Source organism: Pelodiscus sinensis, chromosome 1, assembly GCF_052426305.1.
Source record: "Pelodiscus sinensis isolate ZL-2025 chromosome 1, ASM5242630v1, whole genome shotgun sequence".
NCBI classification, from domain to species: Eukaryota; Metazoa; Chordata; order Testudines; family Trionychidae; genus Pelodiscus; species Pelodiscus sinensis.
In genome coordinates, this window is record NC_143052.1 from 137,266,943 (window position 1) to 137,286,765 (window position 19,823).

The window sequence follows — 19,823 nt, forward strand, 5'->3', positions numbered from 1 at the left end:
GGGTCTCCTCTTGGATGTGGAAGAGGGTTCGCTGTGTGGCACAATGGCCACGTGGAGCCTGGCACGGCAGTCTTAGAGCAGCCATGACCTGGGAAGCAGCACTCAGCTGGCAGACAGCACAGAGCTAAATGAGGGGGGCAGGGCAGGCATTGGGGGCAAAGCTAGTGCTGGGGGTGGGGGCTCTGGTGGTGGGAGGCTCTAAGAGGCAGGGGGCTGGCACAGGGGAAAGAAGCTAATACTGGGGGGCTGTGGGGGCAGGGCTAGTACTAGGGAGCTCTAAGGGATGAGGGCTGACATTTGGGCATCCAGGGTGGGGAGTAGGCGCATGGGAGCTCTGGGGGTTAGAGGTGGCGGGGGGGGGGGGGGGAGTGTCATGGTGTACTGGCATCATTTTATTTGCATACTTGCATAATGAATATACAGCTCTGCAAATAAAATGATGCTAGTCCACCAACAGTTTGTGAATGGGATTGCTGGTCCATGGTATAAATAGAAGTTGGGAACCACTGGTCTAGCTTTCTACTAACAAAAACAAAACAAAAAAAACCTGCAAACTTTTTCTGAGCAAGTCTCCTTAGGATTTACTAGTGGATCCTCCAAGTTGTTAAATGAAGCTTCCGCACCTTCAGGAAAGTAGCTAAGATCTTGGGATTTTAAGTCTAAGTCCAAGGGAAACAAAACTGTAACCTTGCCTAACCATTCAGTAGAGTGGAGAATTACTGCTACTGGAACCATCAGTATAATGCCAGCATGGTTCTATTTAATCTTTACCACCACACTATGTAGGAGTGGGATGGGCAGGGAGAGGTGGTGAAATATAGCAGAGCTTGTTCAATCAGGGCAGAAGGAAAGCCTCAGAACTGAAACTGTGACCCTGTAGGGAGCAATAATGATGGCATTTCCTGATGGCTTTGATCCCCCATTGCTGGAAAAACCCATCTGGATACATCGTGTAGTGAAACCCCACTCTGTGTATGTCTACACTGCAGAGTTTTTCTGGAAAAACAATACTTACGCCCACATTGCTATTGCATTCTTTTGACAAAGTCGAAAGAACAGAGGGGGTTTTTCCCCCCACTAGTGATAAACCTCATACTACAAAGAAGCAGCCTTTTTCCAAAAAAGCTTTTTTGGAAAAAGGCATATGTGGACGTAGAAGAGAGTATTTTTTCGAAAGACACCTCCAGGAAAAAGCACAGGTGCCCTGGTGGCCACTCCGTCCACAGTAATCCCAACTGTAATGTACGACAGCATCCAATGAATGTGGACACTAGCTTTCGAAAAAGCAGATGGCTTTTTTGTTGCGCTTATGCGGTGCGGACACTCTTTCGGAAAAAGTTTTTTTGGAAGAGCTCTTCTGGGAAAGCTTCTTCCAAAAGAAGGCTGCAGTCTAAACATAGCCTTTGAGAGAACAGGCTTTTCCCCTTCACTTGAGGTATGAATCCAGAATACGAACCCCATAGCACTTCAAGCACCTTGACTATGGGCAGCGCACAAGTACTGACCCAACCCAGGAGACGAAGGGTTTGAAGTAGCCCTTAGCACTGGGAAGTGGAAATGCCAAACTAGGGGTAGAAAATCCCTGTTTAATCAGTTAACTGGTTAAATGCCATGTTTAACGTGTTAACCATTTAAAGGGGGAAGGGAGAGGCACGCTGCTCAGACTGGGCCAGAGCGCCACTCCCCCATGGCACTTCTCAGGGCCCACAATGGACTGACGGGTGACGCTGCTCCAGCCCCTGATGGTTAACTGTGACTGGTAATCATCACCCAGTAAGGCTGATGCTTACTGGATAACCACTCACACATCCCTATCCCAAACCAGGACCAAAAAGAAACAGCCCCTATCTATGCTAAGATAAGTAGGAATTACTATAAAATCTGAAAACTACAGTACATTTTTATCAAAACCCAGAGCATCTACTAAGGCATGCCAAGTAATTCCAATAGCTGTCATGGGCAGTCAGGAGAAACTGAGGAGGCTCTAAGAAGGCTGGACCCTTTATACCAGCATAAAGAGGCATGCAGCAGAGGATGCTTGCATTACCCTGTTGAGTACTCACTGCAGGAAAAAATTCCAACAACTGCAAATGAGACACAGGCACAAGAGGGTGAATACATGTATGCAATCTCTTAAAGAAGGGGGTATACAGTTGGTTATGCTGGTTGTGACAGCAGGAGGGTACTGCCAGGGAAGGGTTATTACAGTTGCTTTGTGTACATTGTTATGGGTACATTTAGACTGCAAGCCTCTTTCGAAAAAGCCTCTTTCAAAAGAGCTCTTTTGAAAGATCATCTAGACATCCACAAGACTCCTGAAAAAGCGATCTGCTTTTTTGAAAGAGAACACTCAGGCAACCTGAATGCTCCCTTTCGAACAAGCCTTGTTTGCATTCAAGAACCCCTTTTTTCAAAAAAGACCTTCTTCATAAAATGAGGTTTACCGCTGTTGAAAAAACCCATTGCATTCCTTCGATTCAATTTCAAAAGAACATGACAGCAGCCTAGATGCAGGTGAAGATTTTTGAAAAAAGGCAACTTTTTTTGAAAAAAAGCTGTGTAGTCTAGACATAGTCTATGCTAGCACAAAGTGGACATAACACAAGCGTTTCTGAACTTTTTTATAGATTGTCTAGCAAACTGAGCACTGTCAACAAATAAATCAAGTGAACTCATAACAGTATAGTAGCTCAGGCCGTTTTAAACGTAATAATGGAAGAGACTTCTAACTTTCATTGTTTTCTTTTTTGGAAGTTACATCACTTTTATTTGTGAGGAACATCACCCACACTGCACATTTTCATATAGATCTTACAAAGGAAAGCAGAAATTTCTCCTCCACATATCCTGAAATTAAGCAGGACTGGCACAAAAAACCCAAAAAAATCCCTTATCACACATGGGAGGTTTTAGCACCAGCATCCAGTAGAAAAGCTTTTGACTTAAAATTTCACTTCTTTGGTTGGGTTCCCCCCTCCTCTTTTCTTAGTTTGGTACCAGAAGAAAAACTGGAGGAGGAAAAATACAATTAAGAATTGGTAAAATTTTAAAAAACCCCACAGTTGCCATGGAAGCTGGGGAAGTCGCTGTGACTCTCACTCTTTTTCTATGCATCTGTTGCAGGCGTTCCCTGGATCTCGGTTGCTGGTATGATTTTTTTTTCTAATTTCTCTTAAGTTCCGATGTTTCAGATCTTCCTTGTTTTTGTCACTTGTTTTCATTTTATTGCTTGGATCTTTCTTTGGTGTTAATTTTATAATTACACTTTAGGACACCTGTAGAAAAGGTCAAATCAAATAAGTGATTTCTTTATTTAATTCTTCAAATACTCGCCACTCCATTAACTTCTAGGTCTTTGTGCTCATTTTAAACTAAGTCTGTAGCTACAACAGCAGGAAATATAGTATAAAAATAATAAGCCGGTAAGATTGTTGGCTCTATGCACAGCTATTATCCACGCACAACATGGATATTAGCTGTGGCCAGTCACGGTGTGCTGTTCTTCTCAGCAACCATGCCTGGCTTGGCACATGACTGACTACTTGTAAACAGTTACGTCACTTATTTTGCAATGCAGAAAGACAGCCACTTCCTGACAATGCTTTTGTAACTGGCTGGTTGGTCCACCTTCCTCCAAGATCTTTGACTAGGTAGCCATTCTGGAACATTCTGCACTTCAAGCTGCTGGTGCTGCTCTACATGCATGTTGTAGTAAAATGAAAGCCTAAAACATAAGCCCATGGAGCACAGGCCTGGTCTGAGGCCTTAGGCCTTGCTAACAATGGACAAAACATGGCTAACACAAAGCAAAGCTAAGCTGTGAGCAAGAGGCAGGCCCCAGCTCACAGAACTTGGCACAAACAGGGCTGAGACTGCAAAACATTATGACTGCTACTGGTCATAAGTGGAAAGCACATGGTATCACTAGCTCATTAAAAAGACCTTACCCACTCTTCACAGATACAGACTCAGGTTCAGGAAAGGGTCTAAAATGACAGCATGCTGGATAGAGATGATCTAATCAAATCACGAGGTACAGGGTGATGGGTGGCATCTAAGTAGCGTCAGAGGATGGTAACCTGACATCAGCAGTCAGATGTGACTTCTTGTACCTATATATAAGGTGGTGTCTTGGGGGGGGGGGAGAAGAGGGATGGGGAATCTTTGTACAACTTTGGGGGGTGGCGGAAATTTCCCCACTGACTGAGTCATTCCATTGTGGCAAGTACATATGCATAGTGGTTCAGTAGAATCTGACAACTATTACTGTACTTCGCTTAACAATAAACCAGGCCTGGCACCTTCGATCCTGATCTGGTTTGTGATCTTTGGGGGCTCTCTGGGGGTCTGCTGTGGAGATTAAGTGTACAAGTCGATATAGCGCACATCACTGAGCTCACATACAAGCAGCCTTCTGGTTATCATCATCAATGGAGCCAGAGACCTGTGAAGACACCTCGGCAGTAAATCCCAACTCCCGCCTTGAATAACTACATGTCTGCTAGGCACTCTGTCCCCTGCCGAGGTGCTATGGGAGGCTACCAGATATTCCCAGAATTCACCAACACAAATACAGTGAGGCAGTGTTGTCATTCACACATGGCTGTGTTGTGAAAGTGCTGTTGTGAGAGTTGACACAAACACAGCAGACACAAAATGCTTAGGTTTGTTTCTGCTGTGTATTAGTGATACAGATACTGTTGAGTCTGTTTTATGTATAGCATCTATAAACAGTCTGATGGAAAACTGACTGTATTGTGATAACGCTGTTCCAATAAAACAGTTTGATACTACTGGTGTGGACAGGAAGAAAAGCCTATCCTCATGGTATACAATTATGGTTCAGGCCTTTAAGTGTTCGAAATCCTAATCCATCAATTCCTTTGATATCAGAGGAGTTAGGCTGAGCTTTTAACTCAAAGTTGAGCCCTCAGAAAAAATTCCTGGATTCCTCCAGATTATCCCAAAATAGTTAAGTCTCTCTCAGCTCCTATTCCTGATGTCTGCTCTTCCTTCTACACCCAAGTCTTATAGGAGTTTATGGGCAGGCCCCACAGCACAGAAAAATACATTTTAGGAAGGAAAAATGGGGATGAGTTGCCTGAACTTCTAATGTCAAGGAAAGGAAGTCTCTACCTGGAGACAGCTCTGGGATTGGGGCCGAGGATCTCTCACACACAGCTAAGGAACTAATGAAGATTTCAAAATAATTTCTGCGCTATGGAATATAATTGTGCTATTCTGCATAAGGGAAGTTGCCGGACATTCCACTGACTGGCCATCAGGTGGTACTATTACATAACTGATTTATTACATGCTTTCAGGCAAGCGGTTCCCAACCTTTTCCAGATGGGGACCCATTTTGATAATTCAGGAAGACTTGGTGACCCAAGGCAATTCAAATACAGGGGAAGGAGGGAGGACAGAGCCACCTGAGTAAACAGTTGGGGATTCTTTTGAAATGTAATGGCAACCCATATTTGGGTTCCAACCCATAGGTTGGGAAACCCTGCTTTAAGGAAAGGGAGAGGTTTTTTTTTCTTCTTTCAGAAAAAGCCACATTTTTTGCAAATATTTGTTTCCTGAGAGACTACCATATGGATACAGATAAAGAAAGGAAGAAATACAAGGAGGAAGGAGTAATAAAGGAGGATTCCTGATTTGTACGGAGAAGGTAGGGCAATCCACTAGTTATATAAGGTGTCGTACACAAATGCAAGAAGCCTGGGAAACAAACAGGAAGAATTAAAGTCCTGGCACAGTCAAAGAACTATGATTGGACTGGAACAACAGAGACTTGGTGAGTTGACTCACATGACTGGAGCACTGTCATAGAATGGTATAAACTGTTCAGGAAGGGCAGACAGGGGAGAAAAGGAGGAGTTGCACTGTATGTAAGAGCAGTATGATTGCTCAGAACTCCAGTATATAGAGGGAGAAAAGCCTGTTGAGAGTCTTTAGGTTAAGTTTAGAGGCAAGAGCAACAGAGGTAATGTTCTGGTTGGTGTTTGCTATTGACCACAGATCAGGAGGATGAGATAGATGAGGCTTTCTTCAGACAACTAAGATAAGCTTCTAGATCACAGGCTCTGGTTCTCATGGGGGACTTTAATCACCCTGACATCTGCTGGGAGACCAATATAGCAGTAAACGGACAATCCAGGAAGTTTTTGGAGAATGTTGGGGATAACTTCCTGATACAAGTGCTGAAGGAACCAACCAGGGGCCATGTGAGCAGCAGGTCAGGCTGTGCAAACAGGGAGGAACTAGTAGGGAAAGTAGATGTGGGTGGCAACCTGGCAGCAGTGACCACGAGATGGTAGATTTCAGGATACTGACAAAAGGAAGAAAGGGGAGCAGCAAATACACACCAGGGATTTCAGAAAAACAAACTTTGACTCCCTCAGAAAAATGATGGGCATGATCCCTCAGGATGCTTACATGAAGTGGCAAGGAGTCCAGGAGAACTGGCAGTATTTTAAAGAAGCCTTATTGAATGCATAGGAACAAATCATCCTGAAGAGCAGTAAGAAAAACAAATATGGCAGGCGACCAGCTTGGCTTAGCAGAGAAATCCTTGGTGAGCTTAAACACAAAAAGGAAGGCTACAAGAAGTGGACATTTGGACAGATGAGTAGAGAGGAGTATAAATATATTGTTCAAGAATGCAGGGGTATAATCAGAAAGAGCAAAGCACAATTGGAATTGCAGCTAGCAAGGGACATGAAGGGTAACAAGAAAGGTTTCTACAGGCATATTAGCAATAAGAGGGTGATCAGGGAGGGTGTGGGGCCCTTACTGGATGAGGGAGGTAACCTAAAGAGAGAAGATGTGGGAAAAGCTGAAGTACTTGCCTCTGTCTTCACAGACAAGGTCAGCTCGCAGAATGCTGCACTAAGCAGCAAAGTATGGGAAGGAGGTGAGCAGCCCTCAGTGGAGAAAGAACAGGAAGTACTATTTAGAAAAGCTAGGCATACACAAATCCATGGGTCTGGATTTAGTGCATTCGAGGGTACTGAGGGAGTTGGCAAATGTCATTGCAGAGCCTTTGGTGATTATCTTTTAAAAACTCATGAAGATCAGGAGAGGTCCCAGATGATTGGAAAAAGTCAAAGGCAGTGTCCATTTTTAAAAGAGGGAAGAAGGACAATTCAGGGAACTACAGACCAGTCAGCCTTGCCTCAGTCCCCAGAAAAATCATGGAGAGGATCCTCAAGGAAATCATTTTGAAGCACTTGGAAGAGGGGAAGTGATCAGGAATAATCAACATGGATTCACTATGGGCAAGTCACGTCTGACCAATCTGATTAGCTTTTATGATGAGGTAACTGACTCTGCTGACATTGGGAAGTCAGTGGATGTGATATACCTTGACTTTAGCAAGGCTTTTGATACTGTCTCCCACAATATTCTTGCCAGCAAGTGAAGGGAATATGGATTGGATAAATGGTGGAGATGGATAGAAAGCTGGCTAGACTGTTAGGCCCAACCGATAGTGATCAACGGCTCAACGTCTGGTTGGCGGTCGGTTTCTTGCAGAGTGCCCCAAGGATCAGTTCTATGGTCGGTTTTGTTCAACATCTTTATTAATGACCTGGATGAGGGGATGGATTGCACCCTCAGCAAGTTTGCAGAGGACATTAAGCTAGGGGGAGAGGTAGATTCATTGGAGGGCAGGGATAGGGTCCACAGTGACCTAGACAAATTGGAGGATTAGGTCAAAAGAAATCTGATGAGGTTCAACCAGGACAAGTGTAGAGTCCTGCACATGGGACAGAAGAATCCCAAGCACTGTTACAGGCTGGGGACCAACTGACTAAGCAACAGTTCAGCAGAAAAGGACATGGGGATTACAGTGGATGAAAACTTGGATATGTGTCAACCGTGTGGCCTTGTAGCCAAGAAGGTTAATGGCATATTAGGGTTTATTAGGAGGATCATTTCCAGCAGATCTAAAGAAGTGATTACCACCCTTTATTCAGCATCGGTGAGGCCACATCTGGAGTATTGTGTCCAGTTCTGGGCTCCCCACTATAGAAAGGATGTGGATGCATTGGAGAGAGTCTAGCGGAGGGCAAGCAAAATGATTAGGGGGCTGGAGCACATGACCTACGAGGAGAGGCTGAGGGATTTGGGCTTATCTGGTCTGTAGAAAAGAAGAGTGAGGGAGGATTTGATAGCAGCCTTCAACTTCCTGAAGTGAAGTTCCAGAAAAGATGAAGCAATGCTGTTCTCAGTAGTGATGGATGGCAGAACAAGGAGCAATAGTCTCAAGTTGCAGTGGGGGAGGTCTAGGTTGGATATTAGGAAAAACTATTTCAGTAGGCGGGTGGTGAAGCACTGCAATGAGTTACCTAGGCAGGTGGGGGAATCTCCATCCCTAGATGTTTTTAAGCCCTGGCTTGACAAAGCCCTGGCTGGAATGATTTAGTTGAGGTCCTGTTTTGGGCAAGGGGGCTGGACTCAGTGACCTCCTGAGTTCTCTCCAGCCCTAAGATTCTATGAAAGCAGCTTGGACTCCTTGAATACCCACTGATGTGGAGCCAGTATCCGAGGTCTCCATGGTTGCCATCACATAACTCCAAATCCCTCTAGCTGTAGTGTCTAAGGCAGTGGTCCTCAACCTTTCGGGGCTGCCGGGCGCCACACGCCAGGGGCAGCACCACGCATGTGCTGCGCACCCGGGGTAGGGACCTCCCATGCGCCATGCGCCCGGGGCCGGCACCACGCATGTGCTGCACACCTGGGACAGGGGCCGCCCATGTGCCGCGCGCCCAGGGCAGGGCTGGCCCAGATCATTTGGCGGGCGCACATAAATGCCCCAGCGGGCACCAGGGCGCCCATGGGCACCACGTTGGGGACCACTGCTCTAAGGGGATGTTGGCAAGTGACTTGTGAGCCTGTCCTGGAGTTAGGTAGCTCTGTCAATGTGCAAAGGGTAAATTAAGAGGGTAGTGGCTCACTAATTATGAGGTTACAGGACAAAGGAAAAAAAGTGTCATTTAAACTCTGCATTCTCCTATATATATATATATATATATATCTATATATCTTACCTAATGGGTGTTAAAGGTGCCTTTGGGGCTGGACATCATTCAGCACTGCTCTGCTCAGACACTGGAGCAGGGTCCTCAGCAGATGTTTCGGCCAACTTGGTCTGAAAAAAGACCCAAAGCTGCAAGCAGTAGCCAAACAATGATTTCCAGCCTCTTCCTCTACTCCGTATTAGAATGAGTAATTCAAGCTCAGAAAATCGCAAGAAAAAGGAATCCTCAAACATTGACCATAATAGAGTATTGCCTTTAGGACACTACTTGATATTCAGATCCAGGATGGAGGGAGATCAGCTGTCTCATGTGGATTGGTGTTAAAGACTCAGAGCCTTTCATTGCTAAGCTTCCTGCTGGGCTCTGCAACTAGGTCACTAGCACTTACTGGTTCACAACAGTCAGGGAATGGGATCAGCACCCTATTTCAAGAGCTAAATGGTTCAGAGGAATGGGGAAAAGCAACAGAGTTCCATCACCTCAAGGGCACTGGTTCTAGTTCAAGACTGGCAAAGAGTTATTTCCATCTGATGACTGTTTAACATCTGTATTACTTCTCGAGCAACTTTCTAGCGGGACAGGTTGATTATATCAAATACAGCCATCCTTACATTTAGCACCAATTTTGGCAATCACACACCCTGGCCTTTCAGCACAGGTTTAAGCACATGAGCAGCACAGGAGGGAAACTAAGACAGCTCTCTAACCCTTAGGTGTACACACTGGTAGCACCAGTCCCAAAACCCAAATCTACCCTCTCCCCACTGCCAGAGATGTTCTCACCTCTTTGCCATCTTGAGAAGGAGCATTAGGTGGGCGGGGTCGGCGCCGATAGTTATATGGGCGTCGGTAACCACGGCGAGCTGGCTGCTGGCTCACAGCAGTAGCCTCTTGTTGATTCTCCTTGTTTTCAGCCTCTCCAACCACTGGTGCAGGACGTGGACGTGGGGGACCCCTGAAGAGGGGCGATACAGAGAAAACAGGAAAAAAAAATAAATGTACAAAACTGCTACCAGAAGAACCTACCCAGGTGACAAGAATCATCTCAAAGCAAATTTCCTTTGAACTTAGCAGGCCAAACTCACAATGAAGTGTGAAGTTAAAACACAACTATTCCAGATTCTTATTCCACAATAAGAGTGCCTTTCAGCTAAACTACACAAAACACTTGGAAGTGGATTAAGCTTTAAAAAACAACCCACACATGAAGGTACTCTGCGTGAAGTAAGTGTCCACACAATGAAACTGTTGTGGAATAGTGGAAAAGCTATTTTAATGCAACCAAGTCCCTAATCTTAAGGTCCTTCCTCAAACCTTGCCAACTCTCAAGTCCCTGAAGAAAATGTCTGAACAGCAGGATAATGCCCTGATTAAAATCAAGACTCCAATTGTCCTTACAGATCTTGAAAGGTAAGACTTCAAGTGGTCGATCTACACTGCAAACAAAATTAAAAACAATTAGGCTGGAGCCTAATTCTGAAACCCAGCACAGGTGGAGGGTCTTAGAAGAACAAACTCCAGCCTGATTGAGAACATCTACACTCCCTTTTAATAGGCCCCACAGCAGTTGGCCCAGACTCCAGGACTTGCAGTTATGTTTTGCTTTGGGTTTTTACTGCAGCATAGATACATAGAACACAAAGTGAGACAAATTTCAGGATGTTGCCAATTATTGAGGCACCCGAAACTAGGGAAGAGGATAGGGAATCAGATACCCTATTCTAGGTCAGTAGTGGTTTGAAAGGCACATACCTGCGATAGCGTGCACGATAAGAGGGATTCCGATGGACTTGCTGATGAAGTTGTGCTCCTTCTGGGACCACATCCTTGATCTCCCCATCACCACCCTAAGACAAAAGCAAAAAGATGGATGTGTGGGGAATTGATGGAGAATCTCTAAACTACAATAGATTAGAGTAAAAGACACACTAGTCCTTCCTCTTCTGATCATGAGACAAGAGGGGAATGTGATAAAATTAGACAGTAAATTTAGAGCAAATCAAAGGCAGTGTAACTTCATGGTACATAAGGTGATCCCATGGAATTCTCTGCTCCAGGACAGAAGATGAAATGGGGATTGTATCAAAGTGGGGATTGTGTTCACTTGGTTTGGTTTGTTATGTTGCATATGATTTCTACAGTCTGTAGTAACCCAGTGAGTCTGCCTCAGTTTCCCTGGACACTGCTCTACTATCTGGCTGCGACTCACGGAAGGAGTATGCAGATCATGTAGGCAATGGTCACTTTAACCTGAGCCTGGGAGGGTGACACCTTTTTTTGCTCAGGGAAGATAGACAAAGGGAGAGGCAGGACTGCCTGCCAGCTGGTATTAGCTACTGAATATGTGGGTGCTCTCAGAAGGCTTGAAGCAAGAAGGGGAGACCAGAGCCCAGGCCCCTTCTCCCAAGATGGATTGTGATGACTGCTCCTGGTTCCTCCGCTAACAAAAAGTCTGTGCTATGCTTTATCCCTGTGAACCAAGAAGAACATAAGAACTGCTGTACTGATTCAGACCAACGGTTCACTTCGTCCAGTATCCAGTCTGTGGACAGTGGTCAATACCAGATGCCCCAGAGTGAGGGAATGCAACAGGTAGTTCTCACATGATCCCTCCTGTGTCATCCATTTCCAAACAAAGGCTAAAAACACCATTCTTACCTATCCTGGCTAATAGCCATTGATGGACCTAACCTCCATGAATCTAGCTAGCTCATTTTTGAACCCTGTTAAAAGTCCTAGCCTTCACTACATCCTCTGTCAAGGAGTTCCACAGGCTGACTGTGTACAGAGTGAAAAAAAACTTCCTTTTGTTTGTTTTAAACCTGCTGCCTATTAATTTCCCTTTTCTAAGATGAAAAGTCTGAGTCTTTTTAGTCTCTCTTCATATGGAACCCATTCCAAAGCCCTAATAATTTTGTTGACCTTTTCTGAACCTTTTCCATTGCCAATATATCCTTTTTGAGATAAGGAGACCACTTCTGTACACAGTATTCAAGATGTGGGCATATATAGAGGCAACAAGATATTTTGTTTTATTCTCTATCCCCTTTAATGATTCCTAGCATTCTATTTTCTTTTTTGACTGCCACTGACTATTGAATGGATGTTTTCAGAGAACTATCCACAATTACTCCAAGATTTGTTTTGAGGAGTTGTAGTCTTCTGTTCTACCTGCTGGCTGAGAATCATCTCGCTGCCAATTGGGGTGCAGGGCCCCACAATATCCATCACCACCTTCTGGAAAGGCTCTTCTATGATGGGCCGGGGCCTCAGGGCAGCTCTCTCATGCCGGGTTTTCCCCACCTGCTGGCAGGAGTCACAGGACCAGCAGTACCATTGGACAGCAGCCAAGACCTTAGGCCAGTAAAAATCCTGTAGCAGCCTCTTCCTAGTGTGCTGGATCCCCTGGGATCCTGAGAACGGAATACATCCTGCATGTGGTAGATTAAGCTATTCGCTACCTTGAGGCCATGGCTCTGTCCTTTATCGAGGCAGACACTGTGGCAGATGCGCTGTTGGCCATTTTCAGCAGGGTGGGGTTCCTCAAGTACGTCCTCACAGACCAGGGGTCCAATTTCATGTCAGCCCTTCTCTGGTGGTTGTGGGAGAAATGTGGAGTCGGTACACCTGGGCCTCAGCATATCACCACCAGTCCAACAGCTAGTGGAGAGCAGCGTTCCCTCTGAGATTTTCCATCCATGAGCGGAGTGAGTTTTGTTTTGTGCCCCAACAATGAGGTCATATGTGCTTGTTTGGATGTGTGCCTCTGTGGCACCCACTAGTGGTGCTGCTCCTCAGTGCTATGAAAATGTGTGTTTTTACCACAGAGTAACTTAGGGTATGCCTACACTACAGAGGGGTTTTTTTTTTTTTTAAAAACAGCCATTTTCCCAAAAAACCTGAGTTACTTCCACATTGCAATTGTGTTCTTTTGAAAGAAAACTGAAAGACCAGAGGGGTTTTTCCGACATTGATAATTGTCACTCTGAGGAAGAAGCCTTCTTCCAAAAGAGCTATTTCGGAAAAAGGTGTGGGGTCAGGGACAAGGGAGTTTTCGCAAGAAGAGGAAAGAGGAAAAAGCACGTGTGTCCATTCTGCCCATATTAATCACAGATACATGCGAGATAGCATCCACACTGAATGGACGCTATCTTTCAAAAAAAGCAGATCACTTTTTCAATGTACTTTTGCAGTGTGGATGCTCTTTCGGAAGAAGTTTTTCCAGAAGATCTTTTCCTGCAGTCCCTTCCAATCTGGCCCGTGGCGGAGTCTGATGGGCAGCAATGAGCAGCAGCAAGCACGGCTTGGACAGTGACTTTCCGGGAAGGGCAGAAAGTTGAAACAAGCATGAGAGGAGAAGACTGTGCAGCCGCTAAGGTGTCTGCAGACAGCTCCTACTTCCGCCTAGCAACAGGTCCCAGCCCATCCTCACCCGGCCCGGGGCACCTGGCACTATGCTGCTGCCCCACTCACCACACTTCATCTCTAAGTGGGGCCACAGGTCACCCACTATGTGGCTCTGGCCCCAGCTGGGCCACTGGAGCAGCTACCACCTGCCATGCGACTTGCAGCTCCAGGCCTGGGGACGTCCAGGGCCATGTAGTGGCTGCCTTGCTGCTCTTGGGGCAGGGTAGCCACCCACCATTTTGCCAAATTCTTGGTGTGCACCCACAGTGTCACGCACCTTAAAGGGAACACTGTTTGAGAGATTCAATGGGACACTAAAGCAGATGCTAAAACCTTTATGCACCAGCCACCCCAGGATTGGGACAAGTACTTACCCCACCTGCTGTTTGCAAGAGAGGTGCCCAAAGAGTCCACAGGATTCTCCCCATTTGAATTATTGTATGGGAGAAGAATGAGGGACAGGGTTTCCTAAGGTGTGCGGTTGCCCCATCCCGGAGCATCCCTGGCCCTAGCTTCATCTCTTATCCAGGGCTGGAGCTGTGGGCTGTGTGGCAGGCAGCCGCTACTTAAGCAGCCCCAGCCAGGGCCAGAGGTGGAACACACATCACGAGCAACCTATGGCTACTGCAGTGGCCCCAGCCAGGGCCAGAGCCCGAGCCCGAGCCCGAGCCAACGCTGCCATCAGGTGGAGCCAGCAGGCCCAGCAGCCACTTGCCACGGGACCCACCCTGGGAGCAACCAGCTGGAGCTGGGGCCAGGGTCACATGGTGGCTGCCCAGCCTCTCCTGGGGCAGACCACATGGCGTCTGTCAGAGCTGGAGCCGCAAAAAGGGGTGCACTGCTCCTGGGTTGGGGGTGTGCGGCTAGGGATGTCAGATGTAGAGTGGCCATTGGAGGAGTTGCATTCTCCCCACCCTGCAGGCAGAAGGCGCTGGGCAACACGAGAACAAGTTGAGGCATTAGTGGTGACAGGGGGCTGGCCAGTGGATTGGGCATGGTTGGTGGTGCTGAGCAGGAAGAACAAGGCTAAGAACCAACAGGACCCTGTGGAGCGAGGCAGGGAGGTGACCCAGCTCAACTTGGTCACGTACATCATGGGCAGCCAGCACATCCAGACACAATAGTCCAAGCTGCTGCCCTGCCTGCACCTGTTCTGCCTGCGCTGTCTGCCACAGCCTGATAGCTACTTCATGCCACCCCTACCCACCATGCCTCATCCCCCTTCCCAAGCAACTCCAAGGAACTGCAGCCTCCTGCGCCCCCTTCCTCACTGGTCCCTTGGCCAACCTCACCCCTGCACTGCACACGGGGTAAGTTGTCTGTAATGGCACATGCTTTTTATTGTTAAGATCCATCTGATCTCTGGGATATTTTGAGGAAATTGCTACATACAGTAGCAGAAATCTCGTATTATGCTAGTCATTTAACCAAAAAATGAGGAAGAACTGTTTAAAAATTTAAAAAGTTTTTTAAAAAATGCAACAAAAATGCCTTTCTGTAATAATGTGGGTAGGTCTCTTACTGGAATGCTTAGTCTATGAATATATTGAGTTCAATAGGCTATTAGAAAGTGCTGGAGGTGGGGGAACAGGGAGCCATCCCTCAGCAGATGAGGATTGGTAAGGGATAGCATCACAACTATTTGCTCTGAATATTTTACTTCACCATCCTGCAAAACTAGACTGACCCACAAGAAAGGGGGGGGCTTGTGACTATATGGCAGATATTCGTGTTTATTTAAAGGCAGCAGCTCATTATCAGGAATTAATCCTTAGACACGTTTTCTATCACTGACTTACGTATATACTAAGTTCTCTCTATGCTCAGGCTGCTCTGCAGGAGCTGGAGCTCTGGCTGTTTTCCCCTCCCACCTTTCACTGCCTTCTGGCTCTGAGCCCCCTGTCCCCTTCAGCCCCCTGCCAGCTTCCCCCCCCCCCCCGGCTTCCCACATCGCTGCCCAACCCCCCCCCCCCACTCCCTGCAAACCCTGAGCGCTGGGGGAGTCTCTTGGGGAGCAGCACCACTGGTGGGTGCCACAGAGGCACACATCCAAACAAGCACTCATGATCTCACTGTTGGTGCACAAGACAAAACTCCCTCTGCTCATGGATAGAAAATCTTAGAGGGAACCCCTGGCCTTGCTGAGGGATGAATGGGAGGGAGAGGCCTCCCCAGATGGAGAATCAGGGTACTGGCTTTCTGAGAAAAGCTCACAGAGGCTCATGGGCCTGGCCAGAGAGAACTTAGGCAGAGCCCAAGGGACGCAGGTGGTCTGGTACGACCACAATGCACAGGCCCGTACCTACGACACAGGGGACCAGCTGATGGTTCTCATTCCTATGCAGAAGAACAAGCTGGAAGCAGCCTGGGACAGGTGCTTTGAGGTCATCAAGCAGCTGAATGAGGTGAAATGTGGTGTTACTGTCCAATTGGGTGTCCAGTGGGAGCACCATGTCAATCCGATGAAGCCACGCTGGGGCAGGAACAATTTGGTGCTGGCCGTGTGCAGGCACTGGGAGGGGCCAAGAGACGACGCTCTGGAGGATCTGTTCCTTAGGACCAGAGCCGACTCCTTGCTGGAATCTATCCCCCTCTCTGACCAGCTCACCCCTGCCCAGCAGGCAGATCAGAGAGGTGCTGCACTCCTCCCACCAGCAGCTGCTCTCCAACAAGCCCGGTCTCACCAACCTGGCTGTACACCAGATAGAGACAGACAGCCACGCCCCTGCCCATTGCTCCCCATTCAGAGCCACAAGGAAGATGGCCCAGGACCTAGAGAGAGAGAGGGGGGGGGGGTCCAGGAGATGCTGGGCCTAGGGGAGATCCAACCATTCTCCAGCTCCTAGGCCTGTCCCGGGGTGCTGGTCCTCAAAGACAGATTGATCCAGTTGTGTAGACTATCGGAAGCCAATGCTATCACCATGTCTGCTGCCTACCCCATGCCTAGGCATGACGAGCTCCTAAGGCAAGCTGCGGGGAGCTCGCTACCTCACTACCATAGACCTCACCAAGGGCTATTGGCAGGTGCCGCTGGACCCCGATGCCGGGCTGAAATCTGTGTTTATTACCCCTGTGGTGCTCTAGGAGTTCCTGGTTCTGTCTTTTGGCCTCAAGGGGATACCTGTCACTTTTCAGCAGCTTGTGGACCAGTTATTGAGGGGGATGGGGAGTTTTGCCCTAGTTTATATTGGTGATATTTGTGGTTTTAGCCAGACATGGGAGGACCATGTGTCCCAGGTCAGCCAAGCACTAGATCAGCCACAGGGGGCTGGGCTGACTGTAAAGGATGGGAAGCACAAGGTAGGGACGGCAGAGGTGTCTTACTTGATCCATAAGGTGGGGAGCGGCTGCTTAAAGCCAGAGCCAGCCAAGGTAGAGTCCATCAGAGACTGGCCAACTCCGCAGACCAAGAAGCAGGTCCAGGCCTTCATTGGGATGGTGGGGTATTACTGCAGGTTTGTGCTCCACTTTAGCTCCATTGTCATCCCGATCACAGAGCTGTGTAAGAAGGAGAACCCAGACAAGGTGGTCTGGACCAAGCTGTGCCAGAGGGCTCTCTGTGCTGAAAGAGGCCCTGGTCAGAGCCCCAATGCTGGTAAACCCTGACTGTGACAAGGCCTTTCCGGCACTCACCGATGCCTCAGACACAGGACTGGGGGCAGTGCTAATGTAAATGGATGAAAATGGGAAGCGACACCCCATTGTGTAGTTGAGTAAGAAGCTGCTGTCCCAGGAGCAGCACTATGCAGCCATAGAAAAGAAATGCCTGGCCCTGGCATTAGAAAGCTGCAGCTGTATCTGTTTGGGCAGCACTTAACAGTGTACACTGATTGTCTCCCATTACTTGGCTGCACCCAATGAAGGGGGCCAATGCCAAGCTGAAGCCTGCTCCTGTAGGATTACAATATGGAGGTGTTCTGTGTTAAGCGGAGCGGGGAGCACGGAAGGGGGTCTGAACTTCCCCAGGCCATGGGCTAAGTGACCCCATTCAGTTAAGTCTCAAAGGAGGAAAATGTAATGAAGTGGGGACTGTGTTCACGCTTATATTGCATGTGATTTCTACTGTACTGCAGTAACCCTGTGTGTCTACACCTCAGTTTCCTCAGACACTGCTCTACTATCTGGCTGTGACTCACTGAGGAAGTATGCAGCACATCATGTCGGCAAAGGTCACTGTCACTGTAACCTGAGCCTGGGAGGGGGTCTCCCCTGGCGGGCCAGCTCCGCCTGGCATCCCATGTTGCTGCCTCTAGCATGGAGTGGCAGGGGGTTCCATGGGAGTGGGCCAGAGTGCATTAGCTTCAGGCCCAACCCTGAGTGACTATAGAATAGTTGAGTAACCGATAAGAATTCATAAGGTTAATCAACTATTCAATTACCCGATAATTAAAATCCCTAGCCAGGACTGGATAGCTGAACATCAGGAGAGAAGAGTCATTAGGGAGCGACAGGCAAGGACCACCTGCCTGCATGTCTGGGGGGGGGGGCCCTCTTCCCAGAACCCCATCTACCCCGATGACAACCCCAGTCCCTCCTTCCCTAGCCCCATTGCTTCTACTTCCAAGGTTTCCTGAACACTGGCAGCCATAACCTCCAGGACCTCAGGAGGCAAAAGGATGTCCCAAGCACGCGTCTGAGTCCCTTCCCCCCTTTGAGTTCCCACTTTTCATTTCCCTGCTGTTTTCACCAAATAAAAGACCTCATGTTCTATCGCTCCACCACAGTTAGGGAACCCCACCATGGGAAAACCATGCACTATGGTGTCACAAACCTTCATAGCAGAATGGTACTGATCGCCTTGGCGACTTGTATGACAACAGCCTCCACTGTAGACTTCCCCACTCTCAATTTACTTCCCGCTAAATGGTAGCAGTCTGGCATTGCACTTCACCAGGGTCGGAGTGGGTTCCATTCTTACATTCTGGCACCTCAGCACAGGGAAAACCCATTCGCTAAGGAAGTGGCCTTGTGCATTTGGAAGTTTTCCAGACTGCACATTGTCCCATCTCTGCATCATAATGCAGTCCCACCAGTCGGGCACTGTGAGACGCACACAGAACTGGCATTCCAGTGCATCCACAGGATTGGCTGGCAGCCATGCTAGCATCAGCACCATGGCTTGCATGAACAGCAACTCTATGCCAAGCCAACATGTGCCCTCCTCCTCCTCCTCCTGGAAGAGCAACATGAGTGCATTATGGGAGACTGACATGTGCCCATAACCACCCCATCAGCACAGTTTTAGTCCCAGCAGCCACTGGAAGCATAGCAAAGAACGCAAAGCTACATGCGGTGCATCGCTCTGAGTCAATGGCAGGCTACCTAATGCAATTGTGCTACTTCAGACTACATTTGATTCTTCCTCAGTGACAATATGGATTGACTTTGCAAAACCAGGTACCTAGAAATCGGCCGTATTAGATTCAACTTTATCTTCTAGTGAAGACGTAGCCTGAGAGAACACACAATTGAGGTACATAAGCCAGCAATGCCACTCCCTCTCCTGAAAGGAAACGTGATGGAAGAGCCACCTGGAGAGGCCTACTCACTGCTCCAGGGAGAGGCAGAAACCTTATCAAAACTAGAGAGATAAAATCCCTGTTAATTAGTTAACTGGTTAAATGTTAGGTCAACCTAATGTTTAACTGGTTAACCAATTAAGCAGGTTCCAGGCAGGGGGCTGCTCCAGCACAGTTGCCTGCCAGTTATCAGCCCTGAGCTGGGGCTATGCCTACCACTGGCTCCTACCCCCTGCCTATGTGGGCCCTGAAGGGCTTGAGCAGCCCCCTGTCCATGGTAGGCTGGGAACTGCTCGAGCCCCCACGTGTTAGTGGTTACCTGGAACAAGTAAGCATTACCCATTTAGAATAAGGCTTACCAGTTAACCTTTCATATCCCTAGTCAAAACTTTGATACATACTTGCGAGTGTCCCAATACAGGGCACATGAGGCTCTTGTATTTATTGCAAGAAGAGATGCACTATGGGAAGAAAGCTACTGGTGGAATGATGCTTCTTCTAAGAACCCTTCTGAGAGTTATATTTCCAGGCGGAATCTCTCTTAATTGAAGGCCGCTTTCTGGCTCTCTCAAGTCACCTATAAGAGAATATCCACCATGACAAACTGTCACAAGACACACCAATATTATCCAATCCTACCCAGTCAAAACAATTCCAAACCCACTCTACCTTTTGCCACTTGATGAAGTAAAGCCAATATATACTAGGGAGGGCTTGCAGGACTGGCCTCTCAACCTAAAAATTCTTTCAAGTGAGTCTAATAGTGCAATCTATAATGAGGTCTACAATCCAACCCATGAAGTCCACATTTAAATCTATTCCAACACAAATCAATACAATTCAAGTTTAT

General features: G+C 47.6%; 1 protein-coding gene across 2 annotated transcripts in view; it reads right to left on the bottom strand.

Annotated features, from left to right (window-relative positions):
• Positions 1-2,608: 2,608 nt before the first annotated feature.
• The window catches only part of YBX3 (Y-box binding protein 3), a 44,579-nt gene continuing 27,364 nt past the window's right edge, over positions 2,609-19,823 (bottom strand). Inside the window, exons 6-9 of one of the 2 annotated variants that reach the window (XM_075902897.2) lie at positions 10,800-10,894; positions 9,831-10,002; positions 9,057-9,157; positions 2,609-3,275 (exon numbers count right to left, since the gene is read on the bottom strand). In XM_075902897.2, the coding sequence (XP_075759012.1) occupies positions 9,092-9,157; positions 9,831-10,002; positions 10,800-10,894 (333 nt within the window). In that variant the 3' untranslated portion in view covers positions 2,609-3,275; positions 9,057-9,091. The remainder of the gene's footprint in view (positions 3,276-9,056; positions 9,158-9,830; positions 10,003-10,799; positions 10,895-19,823) is intronic. The other variant, XM_075902907.2, reaches the window with a different exon arrangement.